This window comes from Athalia rosae, chromosome 2, assembly GCF_917208135.1.
Source record: "Athalia rosae chromosome 2, iyAthRosa1.1, whole genome shotgun sequence".
In the NCBI taxonomy this organism is placed as follows: Eukaryota; Metazoa; Arthropoda; class Insecta; order Hymenoptera; family Athaliidae; genus Athalia; species Athalia rosae.
Genome location: NC_064027.1, coordinates 10,297,005 through 10,314,514, shown reverse-complemented (window position 1 = coordinate 10,314,514; position 17,510 = coordinate 10,297,005). Strand labels below are relative to the sequence as shown.

At 40.4% G+C, this 17,510-nt stretch overlaps 1 protein-coding gene across 2 annotated transcripts in view; it reads left to right on the top strand.

Annotated features, from left to right (window-relative positions):
* Nucleotides 1-17,510, top strand: part of LOC105694056 — a 159,784-nt gene that overhangs the window by 112,217 nt on the left and 30,057 nt on the right. For both annotated transcript variants that reach the window (XM_048650451.1, XM_048650450.1), the window contains exons 8-9: nt 2,603-2,802; nt 7,356-7,447. In XM_048650451.1, coding sequence (XP_048506408.1) covers nt 2,603-2,802; nt 7,356-7,447 — 292 coding nt within the window. The remainder of the gene's footprint in view (nt 1-2,602; nt 2,803-7,355; nt 7,448-17,510) is intronic.

Below are 17,510 nucleotides of genomic sequence, written 5' to 3'. Positions count from 1 at the left end.
AGTTACTTGGAAAACGGACGCTTATTGAATTACCAAGTTTTCTCATCCCAAGCTCTTCTTTCGAAGGCTGAGCGAATTTGTTTGGTTACTCTTCGAAATTTCGACCTTTCTGTGGTCCTGACTGTCGATGTGTTTCTTTCTCTTGATTTGAACATGAGTCATCCGATGCAAAATACTGCCAGCATTTGAACCGTTTCTGAATTTCTGCTCCATCATTTTTTTCTTCGTAGTTATGGACCTCCAAACTGAGGGCTCTAAACTTTACTCGCTGACAGATGAATTTTAGCGAACAACGTATTCAGACCAGCGAGAACATATCGTGTACTGAAAATTTCTCGTTATTTTCATTTCATGCAGCACATCATCTCAGATCAAATATTACGTCGTTCGATATTAGGTACGTCGTGGCGTACATTTACGGCATATTTCATTATTCTAAGAGGTACGCCTTAATGTGCTTTCAATGCGGGCATAAAGAAACTTCATTTTTTTGAAAGACACACTCCGAAGAGGAGAATATGAGACGGAGTGCAGAGGGGTCGCGTCGCGTATTACCTTTATACCGATGAAAAGCTCGATGATTTTGATTGGTTCGTCACTTTCACTCCCCAGTGTATACGGTCTATTAACCAAGCAGTTCTAGCTCTTCGTGTTTGTTAGAAGGATCAATACCTCTGGAGTGCACTCCGCAATACATATAGATATATACATAGGGGTATATAATACATTCAAGTAGAGAAGGAAGCTGCGGCTTGCTTTTTTCTATTAGGGGTCTTGTGTTCGTCACGACCTGAGTCGAGTCCCACGACACCAAATGTCAACCAGCGGTATAGAAAACGGACGGAATTCTCGCCACGTGTATGAAGCCACCCCCGTAGAGACGTTTTCGAATTTCAACACGCTCTCCGGTCGCATATTGTCCGACCAGTTTCTGAAAACTAGAAAAACTTCACGGTTACTATTCGTTGACAACTGATCTGCCTATTACTGTTCTTTCGAATGTCAACGAGTGTAATTACTCCGTAGTAAGAGAAACGAAGTGCGAAATTTGCAAATGTTTGATCGTAGCACGGGGTAGAATCAACGATGTAAGGGGAGGTTGTAGTCGGGCGATTGACCTCATCCCAACTTCCGGATAAGGCCGGCCGGGTCGTCGCCGTGCGAGAAAAAGACAAAAGGGGAAAAAGAGGGAAAAACAAAAGAGAAACTTCCGGTCGACGTAAAGTATCATGCTCGCTTTCCTCCTACTGCCCGCTCATTCGGTATTAAAGTTAGTATTCGCGATTTCATTCCAGCGATATTCCCACCTCCCCCTCAAACAATTTTCTTTGCGGGCCACCGCAGACTGCGGTGAACAATCTATATTTTCGTAATTAAATTACACGGGTCAGTAGTTTTTTAGTTCAGAGGGAGCTGTGATCTCTCGTTTGGGTTTCACAGCTTACCCCCTGCGCGTCGTCGTGCTCAGTTGAAGGGGTGCAGACGCGAGTATATAGTCGAGGGGATTTATGGGTACACAACCTGAATAGAACGGAGTTTCGGCTCTCCAAAAAGAGAAGCGATGATAACTTTCTATGTATGTACGATGCTGTTCAAATTTGCCACGATGCCAGTGTCAGGTACTCGTTTACCTGCAATTTTATACGAAATCTTTCGGCTATCGGAAACGCTAACTTTGAATTTTTGCTGGGTTGAGCTGAAAATAACTTTTTTCTTTTTTATAAAAAGGAGATATTCAACCAACTGAAAATAGAGAATCTATTGGATAAATTAATCGGAGTTTTCACAGACTGCACGTTTGCCTTCGCTACATGTTTTCATAAGTCATCGTACAAACTACGCTTTAGGATGTTTCGGAAATATTATTGTCAAATATGCAGAGCCTAAATTTGGAGTGAAATACACGTACGCCGGGGATTAAAATCTGAAGCCAATGTATCCCGATGTTTGTGGAAGGGTGGCTTCGCCGTTACGCTGGAGTGCGTCTCACGGTTAATTCCACTCAAGAACCGGGATTAAAGAAATACCGATATCCACGTAGCATGAAAATCACTTTTTTCAGGCATTAGGAAGGAGTAATCTTTTAGGCGTCTAATCAGCTGCGACTAACGATGTAAAATAATAAAAAAAAAATAATAAATAAACGAACAATTCTCGGCCTGACGTTCGGCCATGGAAACAAGTTTCTTGCAAGGGTTCTCTTTCCATGTGAAGAGAATACGAACCACATATTTCACAATATTGAGCAAAGCGTGAATTTTCTCACATCCGGAAGAAGCGTCGACATCTTTTTTTCTCATTCGGAATCTGAAAAATATCGTAATCAATTTGGTCGATGAAAATTAACGAGATAACCAGGCTGCCAGAATTTCCATATTATTCGTCTCTTATTGAGGGGAATTAATTGCAGTTTCATGAGCGCAGTGGTGTGTGATAAGCAAACATCGCCGGTGTCAAATTCGACGGTGATAATTAGGTACCCGCACGATAGCTACTCTAATTGAAATTCTCCTCAAACTAATCGGGGAAGTTCAACCAAAATTGCAGTACCTAGGGTTATAAATGACTACTATTTTAACCGATAATTAATTATTTTTTCTAGCACGGAACATTTGACGGCGTCTTATGCCGGCTCAGCGCGAACTTCAGCGGCTGGATCTCTGGCAAGCTCACGTGAAAGCAGCGCTTCCCAAGGACCGGCACCGTACAGTGTTCTCATGTTGGGAGCCCCTGCTGTAGGGAAGAGTTCTTTAGTGTCAAAATTTATGTCCTCAGAGGACGAGGACTACGATACGTCCGTCGGTGAGTTGTCTCTTTCTCTTTTGTCAACTAGTATCTTTCTCTCCAGCACAAGACGTCCCTAGTATTATTTCAACCCACCATTATTGCCACGTCGATGTTACACACCGCCCGGTATTTCACCTCGCGTTATATGTATGCGTATGTGTATCGTACACGCAACTAAGTTTTTCATTTAATATACGCAAAACGGCATTCATTACCAAATCGGGTCACGGTTCAAAGCGAATGCCAGGAGCTTGCCGCAGACACTGTTTCACCTGATGCAGTATATTTTAACAAACGGTTGAGCGAAAACTTCTCTCGCGCGAGGTCTTTGATGCGTACTAAATGATTTAAGTAACAAAAGATCCGCTTAGTACGGTACACGGTACGAAGGTCCAACTGCATGTAAACGCTCATTAGCGAAAAGTGTTCTTCCGAAGACGAAGCGTCGCAGTTTGTCCGTTTTCTGTGCTTTCACGTACGGCCAAAAAGTAGCCTCTCACATTTTGCTTCCTTTTCGCCCTCGTGCTTCTCGCTAAACTCCGTCCGTGTGTACGCGATCATGTTTGTATGATTTAGGTTGTTCCGGCTGCTCGTAGCAGGAGCAGTCCAGCCCAGAACGTGTCTGCTATTCAATTTGATATTCCGAGAAACTAGTTAATACACCTGCACGAATTTGCTTCAGAATGTTAGAGCCCCGACTACAGCCGCAGTGTTTGCGTAGACGTCAAATTGACCTCGAACAAACACCCGCACGTTGAACGCCGTCGTAGGGTTCGAGTTTGACTGAATGGAGAGCAATTGCTGCAACTAGACTCCGACGCAGATTTATTCATAACTGAATTTAGGTTGTTGATAAATTTTCTGTACGATATACGTCTTTCGGTAACTAAGTTGCGTCATAAAAGCCGGGGTGAAAGGTGTTATTTAAAACGCGATGGAATTCTTCTTTGGTGTAAATTTACCTTGGAGGATTCAATCAGGCTGTACCACTTCATAGTTGTATTGTTATCATTGGTGTTATCATTATTCGTGGTTTTTTTCTATTCCCACTTTCTTGTCGAGGTCAAGTGGAAGACGTGAAGGAACTTTCGGAGGCTCCGTAAAGCGTAACTTTGGAAAAGATCTTGAAAATTGAATAAAATATTATGATTTGATCTCGCGAGCGAAGCTTTTTTAACTCCTGCAACGTGGTCTATAAAGCATGAATGTTTTTAATCTATTAAACTCAGACTCTTACCACGTTTAATTAAAAATTTTATGCTGAAAATGAGAGAACTCAAAATAAAAGTAAAAACATGATGAACAAAATTAAGTAAATAAATAGACGTAAAAATATTCCGAAGAATTTTAAGAGGAATAAAAAATCATCCTTCATTCCGCAAGTTTTATACCGCAGTAAACATGATGCAGACACAAGTGTTTGGAACGTTAACCTTCGTCAGATATTACTACAGCTTTAAAAAAATGTGATTTCACCGCTCTGTAGATTTTTGGATTTTTCCCTTATTTAGTTTCCATTTGGCTTTTGTAGTTTTCAATTTGATTTGATTGAATTGACTTTCAGTCATTTTCGTGGCACCGAGTTGTGTACAAATGATCCGAACTAATCGTATTATATGAACAGGAAACGGGCGAAAATAATGATGTTACCTGTTAGTGGGCGATACAGATATACGATAGCGCTCACTCATCTCAGACGATTCCGGGTATGGCTATAAATGAGGCAAAGATCGAGCTGCGTTCAATGATTATAATCAAGATCGATCGATGTCTCGTGACATACCGTCAGGGATGAACATTAGCTGGCGCCCTTGGCGCTCGTTTAGTTGCTCGGTTTATGTACCATCGGCTCGTTGCAGAATCGATACGTAGGTATACATATACACGTGTACACGTATAATGCTAGAAAAGAAATTTGGGGATTGATAGGTACCTAAAATTGATCATTGATAATTGCGTAAAGTTACGCGTACTCATAATGAAGCACTTCAATTGATTAGCTATCGCTTCAACCACTTCCTTCTTATTAACGACGTAGCAGATCAACTATTAGCATCGTCTGTGCTATTAGTGAAAGAAGACGGCGGTAAAAATTTCCAGTCACATGATAACCTGTGATGTCTGAGCTCACATGAAGTGATTCGTCTTCGCTTGGAAATCTCAAACCGCAAGCCACAAAGGAAAAAACAATCTCCACTTGTTGAACCTCGACATTATGAGGGCCACATATCGACGAAGAAAACTTTTTGAAATAGAAGCTTGATGTAACGCCTGAAATAATCATCCATTTGATTTTCCCGATTGAGCACTAACCCCAAGAAATCCCTCGAGTATAAAATGCGCTCTGGATTCTTGTGCTTGTTTCCTTCATCTTTGTGTCAAGAGACTTACCGGAGACTTAGGGAATCGGCTTAGCGGACGAAACTTGAGTTAAGGTTCACCTTTTCCACAACGTTGAATACCACAGATCCCTCAGAAAATCCAAAAGTCCCACAGAAACGGATTCTCGAGCTTGAAAATCGAAAATTTCGTCTTTGTACGTAGCCATTGTACGAATCTCTCATCCTACCAATTTATCATCCACCTCTCATTCTTTGCACTTTACAATTATTTCACGTTCACAGTGTCTTCTTCCACTTCGCCACTAGGTATACTTCACCATACACACACACATGGCGATATGAAGGAACTACATTTTTCTTTATGGACAAAATCACATTCTAGTCAAACTCCAGTCATCCACTATTTCGAATACATACTCCGAACCCAAAAAAAAAAAGTAGAAATACGAATTCACTAGGGTCAGGAATTGACCGGAACCGAGTCCGACCGGCTTTTATAATAAAAACTTCGTCACATGTGTAGATATATATAAACGTAGCGATTTTAATTTCCCCAGGCGACCATCTTTATAGAGGCTTGAAGACTGGCGGTAGATTCTCTTTGAAAAAGCAACGAATTCTCATTTGTCTTTATTGCTCTCCTTTCTGTGCAGAGTTTCATTCAAGGACAAAGATGATAGATTCTTATCAAATTTTCGTACATCGTATCAGTGCTTTTCGGTGTTCCAAATTTGATTTTCCGGTGATCGATCTCCCAACGTCGTTAGTTATTTTTCGTGTTCGTTACGTCCAGATATATCTCTTCTATTTTTATCCCGAAAGTATAAGCCGTCCAGAGGATGGGTTCATGTGAAAAGCTTCATAGAATCCGTATATAATCGAGTGTACGACGCTGTGACATATCCATATAAATCGCGAATATTGTCACAATGCCAAATCCAATACATGCACGAGTAAAACACGAGCACTGTCTGCCCAGCACATTTCACCGTTGGTCTCAAACTTTCATGTACATTCTCGCACCAAAAAAATCTTGAAATCCAGCCGTGGAAAAATGATGGAACAGGTCAGCTTCGGATGGGTATAGATATTTTGTACAACGGGTTTGATATTTTATCCACATCGAATTCCTGATTCTAGGTTCTCGAGAAAACGCAATGTCTACGTGAAGATTCAGACAATTGGCATGATTCGGATAATTGTATCATGTTTCATGAAATATCAAATGCGCTCTTATAATTGGAACGTTGAAAAATGCTCTTTGGACTCCAGCGTTAAATTGTGGTTTACATTCTGAGTTACCGGATTTAGTTCAAAGGTAATTCGTTCCCTAGAGATTATAACAATACGCGAATTCAGCCGTGTAGTTATAATAATAGCCGGCTTTGTTCGTCACATCCTTAGATACAGATATGTTTTAACTCAGGGAACGTAAAATAGTGACGAACGATTATGACTTTCTCTTTTTTCTCTGAAATTGAAAACTATTTTCACTCTCAAAGAAATAGTGGGATCGAATTTTGTCAATTTCTTTGCTCCCAAAATCAGTTGTCTACCGATTTAAATTAGCGTCAGGATAATTTATACATAATCCACAATATTCTCGATTTTTAATTTTGAAGCCTCACACGATTTGGTTGTAGATGGCGGACTCGCCCTTCTAAATTGGAGTGTCTACCTGATTCTGAGTTAAGTTTAAATAGAACATGTCGGTTGTTATAGCTTAAAGAAACTTTCGACAGTGTTAAAGTTTAGGCCTTACTCAGTCCCAGCAGTCTTGTTTCCCAGCAGCAACATCGTTATCCTTAACATGAAGTTGAAAAAGGGAATAGCTAGCTCGTAGGGATGGTGAGAATGCGAGTCGCTTCACGCTAGATACGACCTAAAAAGACAAACAGAATAAAAATACAATGAAAAAAGGAAGAAAAAAAGCACACGTCTATGCCAAAGCGTAACTTCGTCTGCCAAGGGAACTGTCGAGTTGCCTACCACGCGTTCCTTCCAAGGCATTCCATTATACCGTTCTAGAACATGGAAAGCTGGGATAAAGATTGTGCGATGTCCTTACGTGCATCTTGTTACAGAAAATGGGTAGACCCATTTGTATGCGCTTGAAGAAAACGATTTCCTTCTTTTTCTTTCCTCTACATAAGTTTTGCAAAAAAAAAGTCATATCGAGTGTGGCCTAGAATGGTTGGATTGTTAGAAGTGGTTTGTGTGTTACAGACGATGAATCCGGTGAAAAAACTGTCAGCGTTCTTCTGGAAGGTGAGGAATCGGAGCTGACCTTCATCGATCAATCCTCCGCTGACATGACCGTAAGTAACGTCATCTATTGAATAATACGTGTTGAATCTATTTATATATTTAGTTTCTTGTTATTTCACACGTATGCGTCTGTGTTGAATTTTTAACGAGACGGCCGCGACCCTTGTTGAAATTATGTAATGGTGCGCGCTTGTTGAAACAGAGAATCACCGCACGTACGGCTTAGCTGCCGTCTATCTTTTACTTTTTTTCTTCTCTTCAACCGCTTGCGAATCCACCGATAGAAATAAGTGCATTGAATTCTGGTACAATTGCCAGATTTTATTATGCACCGATCAGCTCCTACCTTGGATTGATCTCAATTCTTCGGGATGATCCCTTGTGCCCGGATCCCCATTTTTCTAGAAGCCGTCGATAAAGCCGCAAAGTAAATTCTCGAATACCATACCTTCCGCGATTCATTTCAGAATCGTTCACTCTCTACATATATGTGTATACTTTCACGGTACATGAACCTATAGAGACTGGATGAAATTCTCTTGAAATGATCCCACTGTATACGTATATTTTTGGTCCCAAAAGACGGTCCCCGTTCCGCAGCTGCAGCATTGATAAATTTGGCTGCCTGCCATATCTATACCGTAACTGTAATGCACGGAAACCTATCGAGATGTTCGCGGGAAATTCGCTAAGAGCAATGCAAATCTTGTAGTGATAGCTTAGCGCAACTGCAAATAGGTGTATTTACGTACACGTATTATGATGTAATTTATTCTTGCTTCATCGGAAGTGTAACCCGTACACGTATGTACAAGCAGTGTCTCATTTTAATTTCCCTCGGCGAATTTATTATTTTATTTCCATATTTTGTCTGAACAAAAAAAAAATTAGAATCCTCTGACGAAAAGGCTGGAGCTCGGCAAGCCCAAATGAACGAACCATGTTTCTCGGTTAGATTGCATATTTTTTCGTCAATTAAGGAACAAACTTGAGCCAGCGGACTTTAGGGCCCATCAACACAATTAATGGAACAAACAATGGGGATGAGAATTTGAATTAAAAAGTTCTCCACAATCAACGGCCCCGTGATATTTACTTCTGAATTCGCTGTCGCTCACTCTATCTTTTTTATTCCTTCCTGTGCGGGTTAAAAGTAATTTAAATGTTTATTCCTCTACTTTATCGAATCACAAAATCGGAACACCTTACAATAAATTATAAGCTCCAAATTTCAGCCATGGAAAAAATCGCAGAGCATCAATACGGTTCTGCTTCTTCTTTTTTCATTTATCTTAATACTTAACAATTAACATTTACAGATATTTTCTGCAGGCTTAAGAATTAATGAATTTTCGAGGAAGAGTGAAAATTAGATCGGTCGATTTTCTTCTTGACACTCTAAACTTGTTGAAAATCAAACGGCGTCCATTACTCGCGCGCATGAAAGTTAAACTTTTCACAGCTAGAAAACGGTATAGTCAAATATAATACGTAGGCAATTTCCTTCACGGTTCATTTTGTTACCCTGTCAAAAGCAGTGGACGTGATTTCATTTTCCTACAGCGTTAATGCAGTTAGGGCTGCAATCACGGTGAACACCAGAGCATATTTATCACCGACGACTTCGCCCGAACACATCCATTAGGTAGGCTACACTCACATCGGGATACCGCGTACCGACGGTACTATACGCGGTATCTACGCTCTCTAAATTAATTATAAATTTTAGAAGCAAAACCCGATGCCCCGGTGAACTACCAGAATCACTCTACGGGCAACGGATAGTCGAAGTAATTATCTTTGATTGATACCTCCTTCAAAATTTTGCACGATTTTTTATTTCTCCGTCTTTCGATCCTGCTTTTGTTCCTGATTGTTCTCGGTATAATTGGTACCAATGAAAATTAAAAATTGTCCGATAAGAATTTTTATTCCCCGTAGCCTAAATCTTTACACTTGATGTTGATTTTCTTAAACGTAGCCCATGCGGACTAATTAAAAGAATTAATTTAATTACGCTCGGTGGCACGTTTCTCTGAGACGCGACAAAGGTCCCGCTAGGTAATTTCGTTGCGTCCTCGTCCATCGCCAGCCAGGAGGGATTAAAGAAGTTTTTTTCTTCAACGCTTCAAACATTTTATAAATTACCGACGTTGCAAGCTCACGCAATAGTTTAGCGAAAAATCACAATCCAATTATTTTCAAGGCGCAAGTATCGGGTCTTTGAAAGCTTCCCGTGAAATTCGGGGTGCACTCGTATTGGGAAATCAGGTACAAAAAGTTGGAAAAAAATGTTCATCTGTGTTCAACACGGTGCGTTTCACGTGGACAGTTGGATCGTTGGACGGATACATTTTGGTCGGAAGAAGATATACACTCATCTGACTCGATTCTGTTCGCTGACTATGACTACATATGTTCCACACGTGACCTAAACGTGTACTACGCATTATCATTAAGACTCTACGGCGTTCCAGACGTCTGCAGGCTCTGGAAGCAAATCCAATTAGTCCAACGTCAGGCACTTTGCTCACCTCGTACCTATTCCTAACGAGATGGAAGTCTACGGGTAGTTTTTAGTCGTAAGGATGAATGGTTCGTTGTCCATTTTATTTTAATTTTTTCCTACCGGTACAAAGTTGGTGAAGAACTGAGATATTATCGAGTGCTGAAATTGCTCGAATAGGAATACAGTTGCGCATTTGGCTCATCGCATCGCATCGTAATCAGCGGAGATGCAGTAATTTGTATAAAGAACAACGTGAGCTAAGCATATTCGCTCGTCACAGAATTTCCGGTGCACTTCGCTAAAGCGTTAGAATTAATTTGATGAAAGCTCTGTCTTTCCAAGCGTTATACACATGTTACTACCGCCGCAAACTGTGTGTACGTCGCGATGTATCGTTTGGAAAAGCTGAAGCCCGCCTCGTTTCCTTTGCCGTATGTACCACCATTTGTCATTGACAGCTCCTAGAATTGAACACAAATGGCTTTGCACTTTGTGTTCTCCTTACGGGGGAGGTAGGAATCGGTTGAGGTCCGCTATGTCATGTATCTCGTAGCACTACCTTGTCAAACGCCTGTATAGGTAAAGGCGAACTGTTACCGTAAAGGAAAGACGGTGTAAAGGACGTTACATAAAGGTTATAGGAGAGCTTGTACGCCACACATCGCACCTATGTATGTGCCAGAGGAAACGGAGTATATAATACGGTGCATGCATGGGTTTTATTACAGTATAGGGAAAGCGGGAAGGCGGCGTGACGTGATCACCCTCGTAGGAACAAGAACCCCGAGTCGACCGTCGCGCGTAGCATCGACAAAGTGTAAAGACTATAACGATACAAATGCGACCCTCCGGAAGTAGTTAATTCCCGGTAAGGATGACGATCTGACTAGGTCAGTATACCTTTCCGCATATGCATGTTAATTACTCTATTAAGTCCTTTCAGCCGGAACGTTGATATAAGCCGTTCAACAACCGGCAGGAATGTAGAGACGGAGAGAATTAATCAGAAGTATAATGTGCCATGTAATTATTACAACCACGTATTATACGTGTTAGCGTATTCCAACTGCGAAATTTTTACATTCTTCCAGCCATATTTTTACCGATCGTACCGCGTCAAAGTAGGCCAACTGAAATGTAGATGTAGGCACATTATACGTGTAATCTGTAGTAAAAAGTGAAGCGCGATGAATTTAATCTCTTCAAACCTTTCTCGATCATTCGGCTACAGCTTCGAAATGTTCTTCCGGTTTCAATTTCAATGGATGGGATCACTCTTGTCTCTATGGGATGTAATTGGAGTCTGAATTAATTGCAATGGTGAACTCGAATAATCGGTGGAGTCAGAATTTATTGCCCCACATGCCACTCTAGGTATCCGAAACCAGAGATTTTAAGCTGACGCGATGAGAAGGTCTCTACATAATATTTTCTGAAAAATTAGGAAGTCTCTTCAACCTAAACACATTCATATTCGTTCATTCGGTTGTTCGAAGTTGAAACTATGCACGTACGTAGGTAATCTTGGCTTGATCGTAAATGACGCAGTAAGATTTAGGTTGGCACAAAATATCCCTAGTGGAAATTTACGTACGATCGATGCGGTTCGAACCTATTGCGACATCACCTCTGCTGTGCACTGGTGTAAATTCCCCTAGGGATATTTTGCGCCACCCTAAATCATATCGCGTAGTGTCTAACTATGCCACTTGCGATTGAGGTATGTGTACATGTAAACATCTGATAAACATTTCGATAAAATCGGATCAACTTCAAATCGGATCAAAAGCAAATTAGTGAACAAGTGAATAGTGTTATTGGTAACAAATGTATACTTGGCATATCGGCGCATATCCCGCCCATTCGATCTAGTGCCACACGTTTGTACTGATTCCACTTATAATCACTCAGAATTAGCGGCTCATCCTTGCAAATTCACGGTATTTAGCTGTGCCACTAACGACTAGCAACGAGCCAGTTCGATCATGGTGGTTCGAAGCACGTCTAACTATGTGTTTATTACCATGCCAATGAGAATAGAAATATCAATCTAATCAAAAGTGTACATAGATTTCTTGAATAATTATCACGATTACCTTGAAAAAACTTAGCTCAAAACCCAAAATCATTTCGATCGATTAACTCGGAGTAATTTGTTTCATCGATTAGATTCCATTTTCGATTATCTTTACAAAAAAACTTGATAGGTCAAGAAAATTGATTCTCCAACTGTTTAAAAATGCTCGACATTTATTCATAGCAACGTTTCCACTTTTTCAAACATATTTTGCATACAGGCATGAAAATTTATTCCACCATAACCAGCGGTGCCTCGAAAAACGTATGAATGTCGAATAGGGGCGAATGTGTTATGTAGAGGAAAGAAGTTTCCCGGTTTGGCAATATGTTCACGGTAGATACAATCTCACAATCGACGATCGCTTTTGGATATACCCACTGGCTGAAAAATATGGTGATATTCTTATGAAAAATGTTACACCCGAACGTATTTGATAACATACTACGTTTATTTCAGAATTTTGATTCGGTATCGCCTGTATTTTTTTCTTTTCGCTTGATATCTTTTACCTGTTTTTGCTTACCAACTTTATATAAACTCATTTCTTTCCAACAATTACCGGTTATATCGGCAATCTTGATACCCATTACTTCTCGTTAAATCTTGAACCTGCCGATTTTCATCCTCAAAATCAACCCGTTTGAAAGAAACTCGTTAGAACTTTAAAAGAGATTGAACCCAGCTATCCGGGTATTTATAAAGATGAAGATATCCGTCGATACCCTGTGGGAATTCTTATATCGATCCAGCCGGCAACTTCACGAGTCTCAATCTCCGTTTCATTGTAATTAGATTAGCGTTTCGCTGTGAAATTGCGCGCCGAAAAGCTGATACAACTTCGATTCTACCATTGATACTAATCCTACTTTACCGAATTGCTTTCCCAATTAGTTTTCCCCGCAGTATCATCGTGAATTTTAACCTCTTACTACGAGAATCTTATCGTCTGTTCACCTATCATAAATACCACCAATAGTTCGCCAGGGGTATTTCATCGACATATGTGAACTTTGCGTGATTATAACCAAAATATTCGGACACTACGAGATATGATTTAGGTGGGCGCGAAATATCCCTAGGGGAATATACAACAACGGCAGAGGTAGGGACCGCTCGATCCGCATCCATCGTATGCAAATTCCACTAGGGATATTTTGCGCCCACCTAAATCATATCTCGTAGTGTCTAACTACGCCAGTTATGATCACGCCAAGCTTACACATAGAGTGCAACCGCACAGAGTGGAAATGGTGGTTTCAACTGATATTCCATTTGAAATTTGATACGTAAATGAAACGACCTTGACTCAAGAAAAATGTTAAGCTTTGAACGAATCAAAGATATTACTTCGATACATTCGTAACTTTGATCTGGGTTGATTATTTTTTTCCTCAACGTACAAGGACACGCTGAAATACTGAAAAGTCCAGTAGTGGATTTTATTTGCGAATCATCAAGTTCTACCGTATATAGTTACCCTACTCACATGTATGTTATAGATATATGATAAGCTTTCCGAAAGTCAGAATATGGTCAGAGGGGTGGGATAGGTGAGTGAATACCAAAGTGGATTAAAAAGTTCGAGTCAGGCGCTGCAGAACCTGGTTCCCGTTTAGTTTCAATCTCGTTATGATGCCGGGTATTTATACCCATACGGTTGCGGAACAAATGCAGAAACATGGTCAGGTTAGGATATGTTTATGATCTTCTCCGTGGATCCGCGATTTCTTTATGCTTCGATAGACTTGAAAAACAAGGAAAAACGTTCCAAATAATTTAAAGAATCTGAAAAACACTTTTAAATCAAAAAAAAAAACATCTCTCTCGTAAACTGTTGAATATTTATCAATAGTTCAAGACTTCAAGTATACCGGGCTTGAAATTCACTTGAAACAATCTGTAAAGTTATATCAGACCGATAATAGAATGAACTACCCAACTTCGAAGCTGAACATCCTTCATGATTTCGCAATGGGCATGAAGGCGGACATGTTGAATCTAGAGGTATAATGGAGGCGAGAATACCATGAATAGTAATTAATAAGTTTTAATAACAAGCTAAGGGTTACTCATGTATTTTCTTTCTGGTTGGAAGGTTGCATGAGTAGATATTTCAGTTAATAAGCGCCACCTCATAACACGTGGTATGCTTGCCTGTACATGTAGGCCTGCACCCTGTGGCGAACGAAATATGTATTTACTAATGCGAGACGATATATTTCATGTATAAACGAAAGGTGATAATCTTGTAGAGCAATTCGCTTGGAGGTGAGTCTGATATGAAGTTTGCGTTATATCTGTATATCTATGTGAGTGCGGCACCCCGACGTGCTGGAAAATGAATTCTCAAATATCCACATAATTCATATCGTTGTACGTAAACGTAATAAGAAACAGTAACAGCAATAACGCTCAGTACTGTAGTGCTTCCACGGGGATTTGAAGTAGCGAACTTTTACGTCGCTTTGTGCCATCAAACTTGTCTGAAAATATAAAGCACGCCGCGCGGAAGTAGTTGCTTTCATGCGGATCACGAGTTTCTCAAATTATTAAAGTTTTTAACTGTATAATAATATTTCTCATTGTCAGTAACAATGGGAAAATGAGGAAGGAGGAGTCTCAGAAATGTATTTCGACGGCGTGACGTTGATTCTGGCGTAACCTACGCTGGATTCTGCAAGTGGAACAGAGAAAAAAAAAAAGGTGCGAATCACGAGGAATTGAATTACACCACATAGCGCAAAGCATTTGACAAATCTATTCGGTTTCGGACCCTGTAAGTGTGCTGATTGAATTTCATTCGAAATGCCGGGCGGCCCTGTATAACTTTCAACAATCCCTTCACTCGCTTCCAAGTGCTGTTTAATCGAACATTGGAATTACCAATTTCAAAGTTCAACGGTCGCCGTTCATCGCTTTTCTCTCCTCTCACCAGGACGCAGCTGAATTGTAACTCAGATATTATTTCAAAATATCTCTCCTGCTATTCGTTCGATGTAATTTTATGAATTCCGATGAATTTTTCCTTCAGAGGGATCTGTAATACCTGGAGGCCATTCTTCAAGATGCCTCGAGGTACTTTTTCCGTTCGCCCCGAATCTTGGAATAGTCACCGCTCGCGGTTTATGTATGCCGTCAACGGTTCTCGGCAAAGCCCTCAGACCCGTCGTTGATGCTGAAAATGATACCCAAATATCCAAATTGGATCGAGGAGGTATGCGCGGTACAAACGATATTTCTCGACATAATAATCACAATCTCTTCTTTTTATGGTACGTAGGTATACATGTATATTTTCTCCTTTTAGATATTCGAAGATACATTGGCCAAATCTTGCATATACGTACAAACCTACAAGTACGATACATAGACTAGGATCGCGAGCTTATTCGTCATGGTTTAACAGGATATGTAGACCTGACGTTATGTACGGGTATACCTCGATTATATTGCCGTTTAACCCTAGTAGAAGCGAATAGTGGTACTTATAATCAGATTTCTAATCAGATTCACCCAAACGAATTAGCGAACGAGTTTTCGGATCGTTCTCTTCACTTCCAGATATAATTAGGGAATTTCATCTCTGAGGTTGCAGACCTTGTCATACCAGATTTTGTAGGTAACCGTACTGTTGGTCACTCGATATTCAGATTGTCCCGGCTAACGTTGAATCATCATATTTATTTGACAAACTTTCTTTTGTCCACGATCTGCCCTTTCAAAAAAACTTCGCCGCGGTCGAAAAAGTTTTCATTACGTACAACGCTTTTACACAACGAGAATTAAAAATTCAAAGGATAGTCAGGAAGCTGCCGTAGATATGAAATTGTGTAGCCATTTCGCTCGTTACAAGCCGGCTGAACTTGCGAAGCTGCAAATCCGGAGTAGTTAGAGTTGGTTAAACCAGGAAAGAGAATATAAAAACAGTGTTGATTTATGATACAAAGTTACCAGGGTGGTGGTTGCAAGCCTCCGACCTTAAAATTGTAAAACCAGATACACCTGCATGCTTCAGTAGCAGCAGTCTTCCGTCGATAAAGTTTTCTTCAAACAAAAGTTCGACGAACATACAGTAACGTATTGTACAAAATAACTACTTTAACGCGGACGGTAATATCCAATTAGTTGTCGCCATTTCGCTAATGAATTCATGAGTACATGATTCCTTCTAGAAAATAAATTTCTTCGGTGACCGCGAATAATTATCGATGAATTGAATGGATTGAAATACCCTTATCACAGCCAAGCCGCCGCAGGATTCTTCCTCGGACTTTATCAACTCTATCGTAGCTCGACAGAGCGCGTCTATACGAACCTGAATAAGTGACGTCTGGATAATTAAATATTCCTCGGTAGCACTTTCATCAGTTGAGCTGATGAGCTCAAAAGTTCAAAGTCCAGAGTTATGTACATACATTTTTCGCACCACTGGAGTAGTAGCTTCACTAACTTGGAGAAATTTCATACCCAACTTTATATGCTCTTTATACATAACTAACTAGCATCAGACGAATGCATATAATATCTTCGCGGATTCTGTTTGTCCCTGGTGAGAAGGCGGAAAACAAAAAAAAGACTAAAAAGCAAAAATCCAATATTCCCAACTTTCTCATATCAATCACGTGACAGTGAGTACTCGGATGGTACAAGTGTAACAATCGTTCGGCTGGTTCCAATCATAATCAACGCTCTACAAACCATGAGGAATTCGATTTCGGGCCGCATATACTCATTTGGTGCTCGATCCCCAAAGAGGTCGGTGGTCTCTGATTAGATTTTTTTTCAGTTGATCGGACCGCAGGGCTGCAGAAAGAGTAATTTTGTTTTTTCTATTCTTTTTGTTTCGCCTTTACTCCTCACGCCTACAAAATGGGCTGCTCAAAAATTTCCAATTACGAAAAATTCACGATCATAGTTGTGGAATTCTTTTTACTATCCGCTACGTTAATTTAATTAATCCACTAAGTATCTCGACTCTTATCACTAACAGCGCTAATTAGACGCTGGTTATATATTATCTATTTCCTCGACGGTAACGCAACACACCGTGTAAGATCACGTCCTGGATCTGATAAATTGCTGCTCTCCCGACTCTCTCCCAGGAGACTTTTCCCTCGGGTCTACGACCTCCTTCCCGCCCCCTCCGTTTATCGAATATAAGGTACGGTTTCAGTACCTCACCGTCGACTCTGTGATCGTTTCATTCTTAAAAAGTGAGAATAGAAGTGAAATCCTGCGTAATCAATCTTACAGAAATATTACACGAGATTACACAAACGCTAAGAGCTTGGAACAAAAAAATTGTGTTTCGTGAAGTTTCGATATAATTTCTTGAAAATTAATTGTCTTGCCAGCGATCCGAATTAGATAACGGTGATTTTTACCACGTATTCAAATGTTCATCATTTCGGGCATTGAGGAAATACAAGAGGGCAAAATCGGGCCCTCCGTTAATCGCCAAACGTCGATGTCCATTTAATTCCGTTCAATCTTCTTCGCTGTTCCACTCGCAGGATTTGATCAC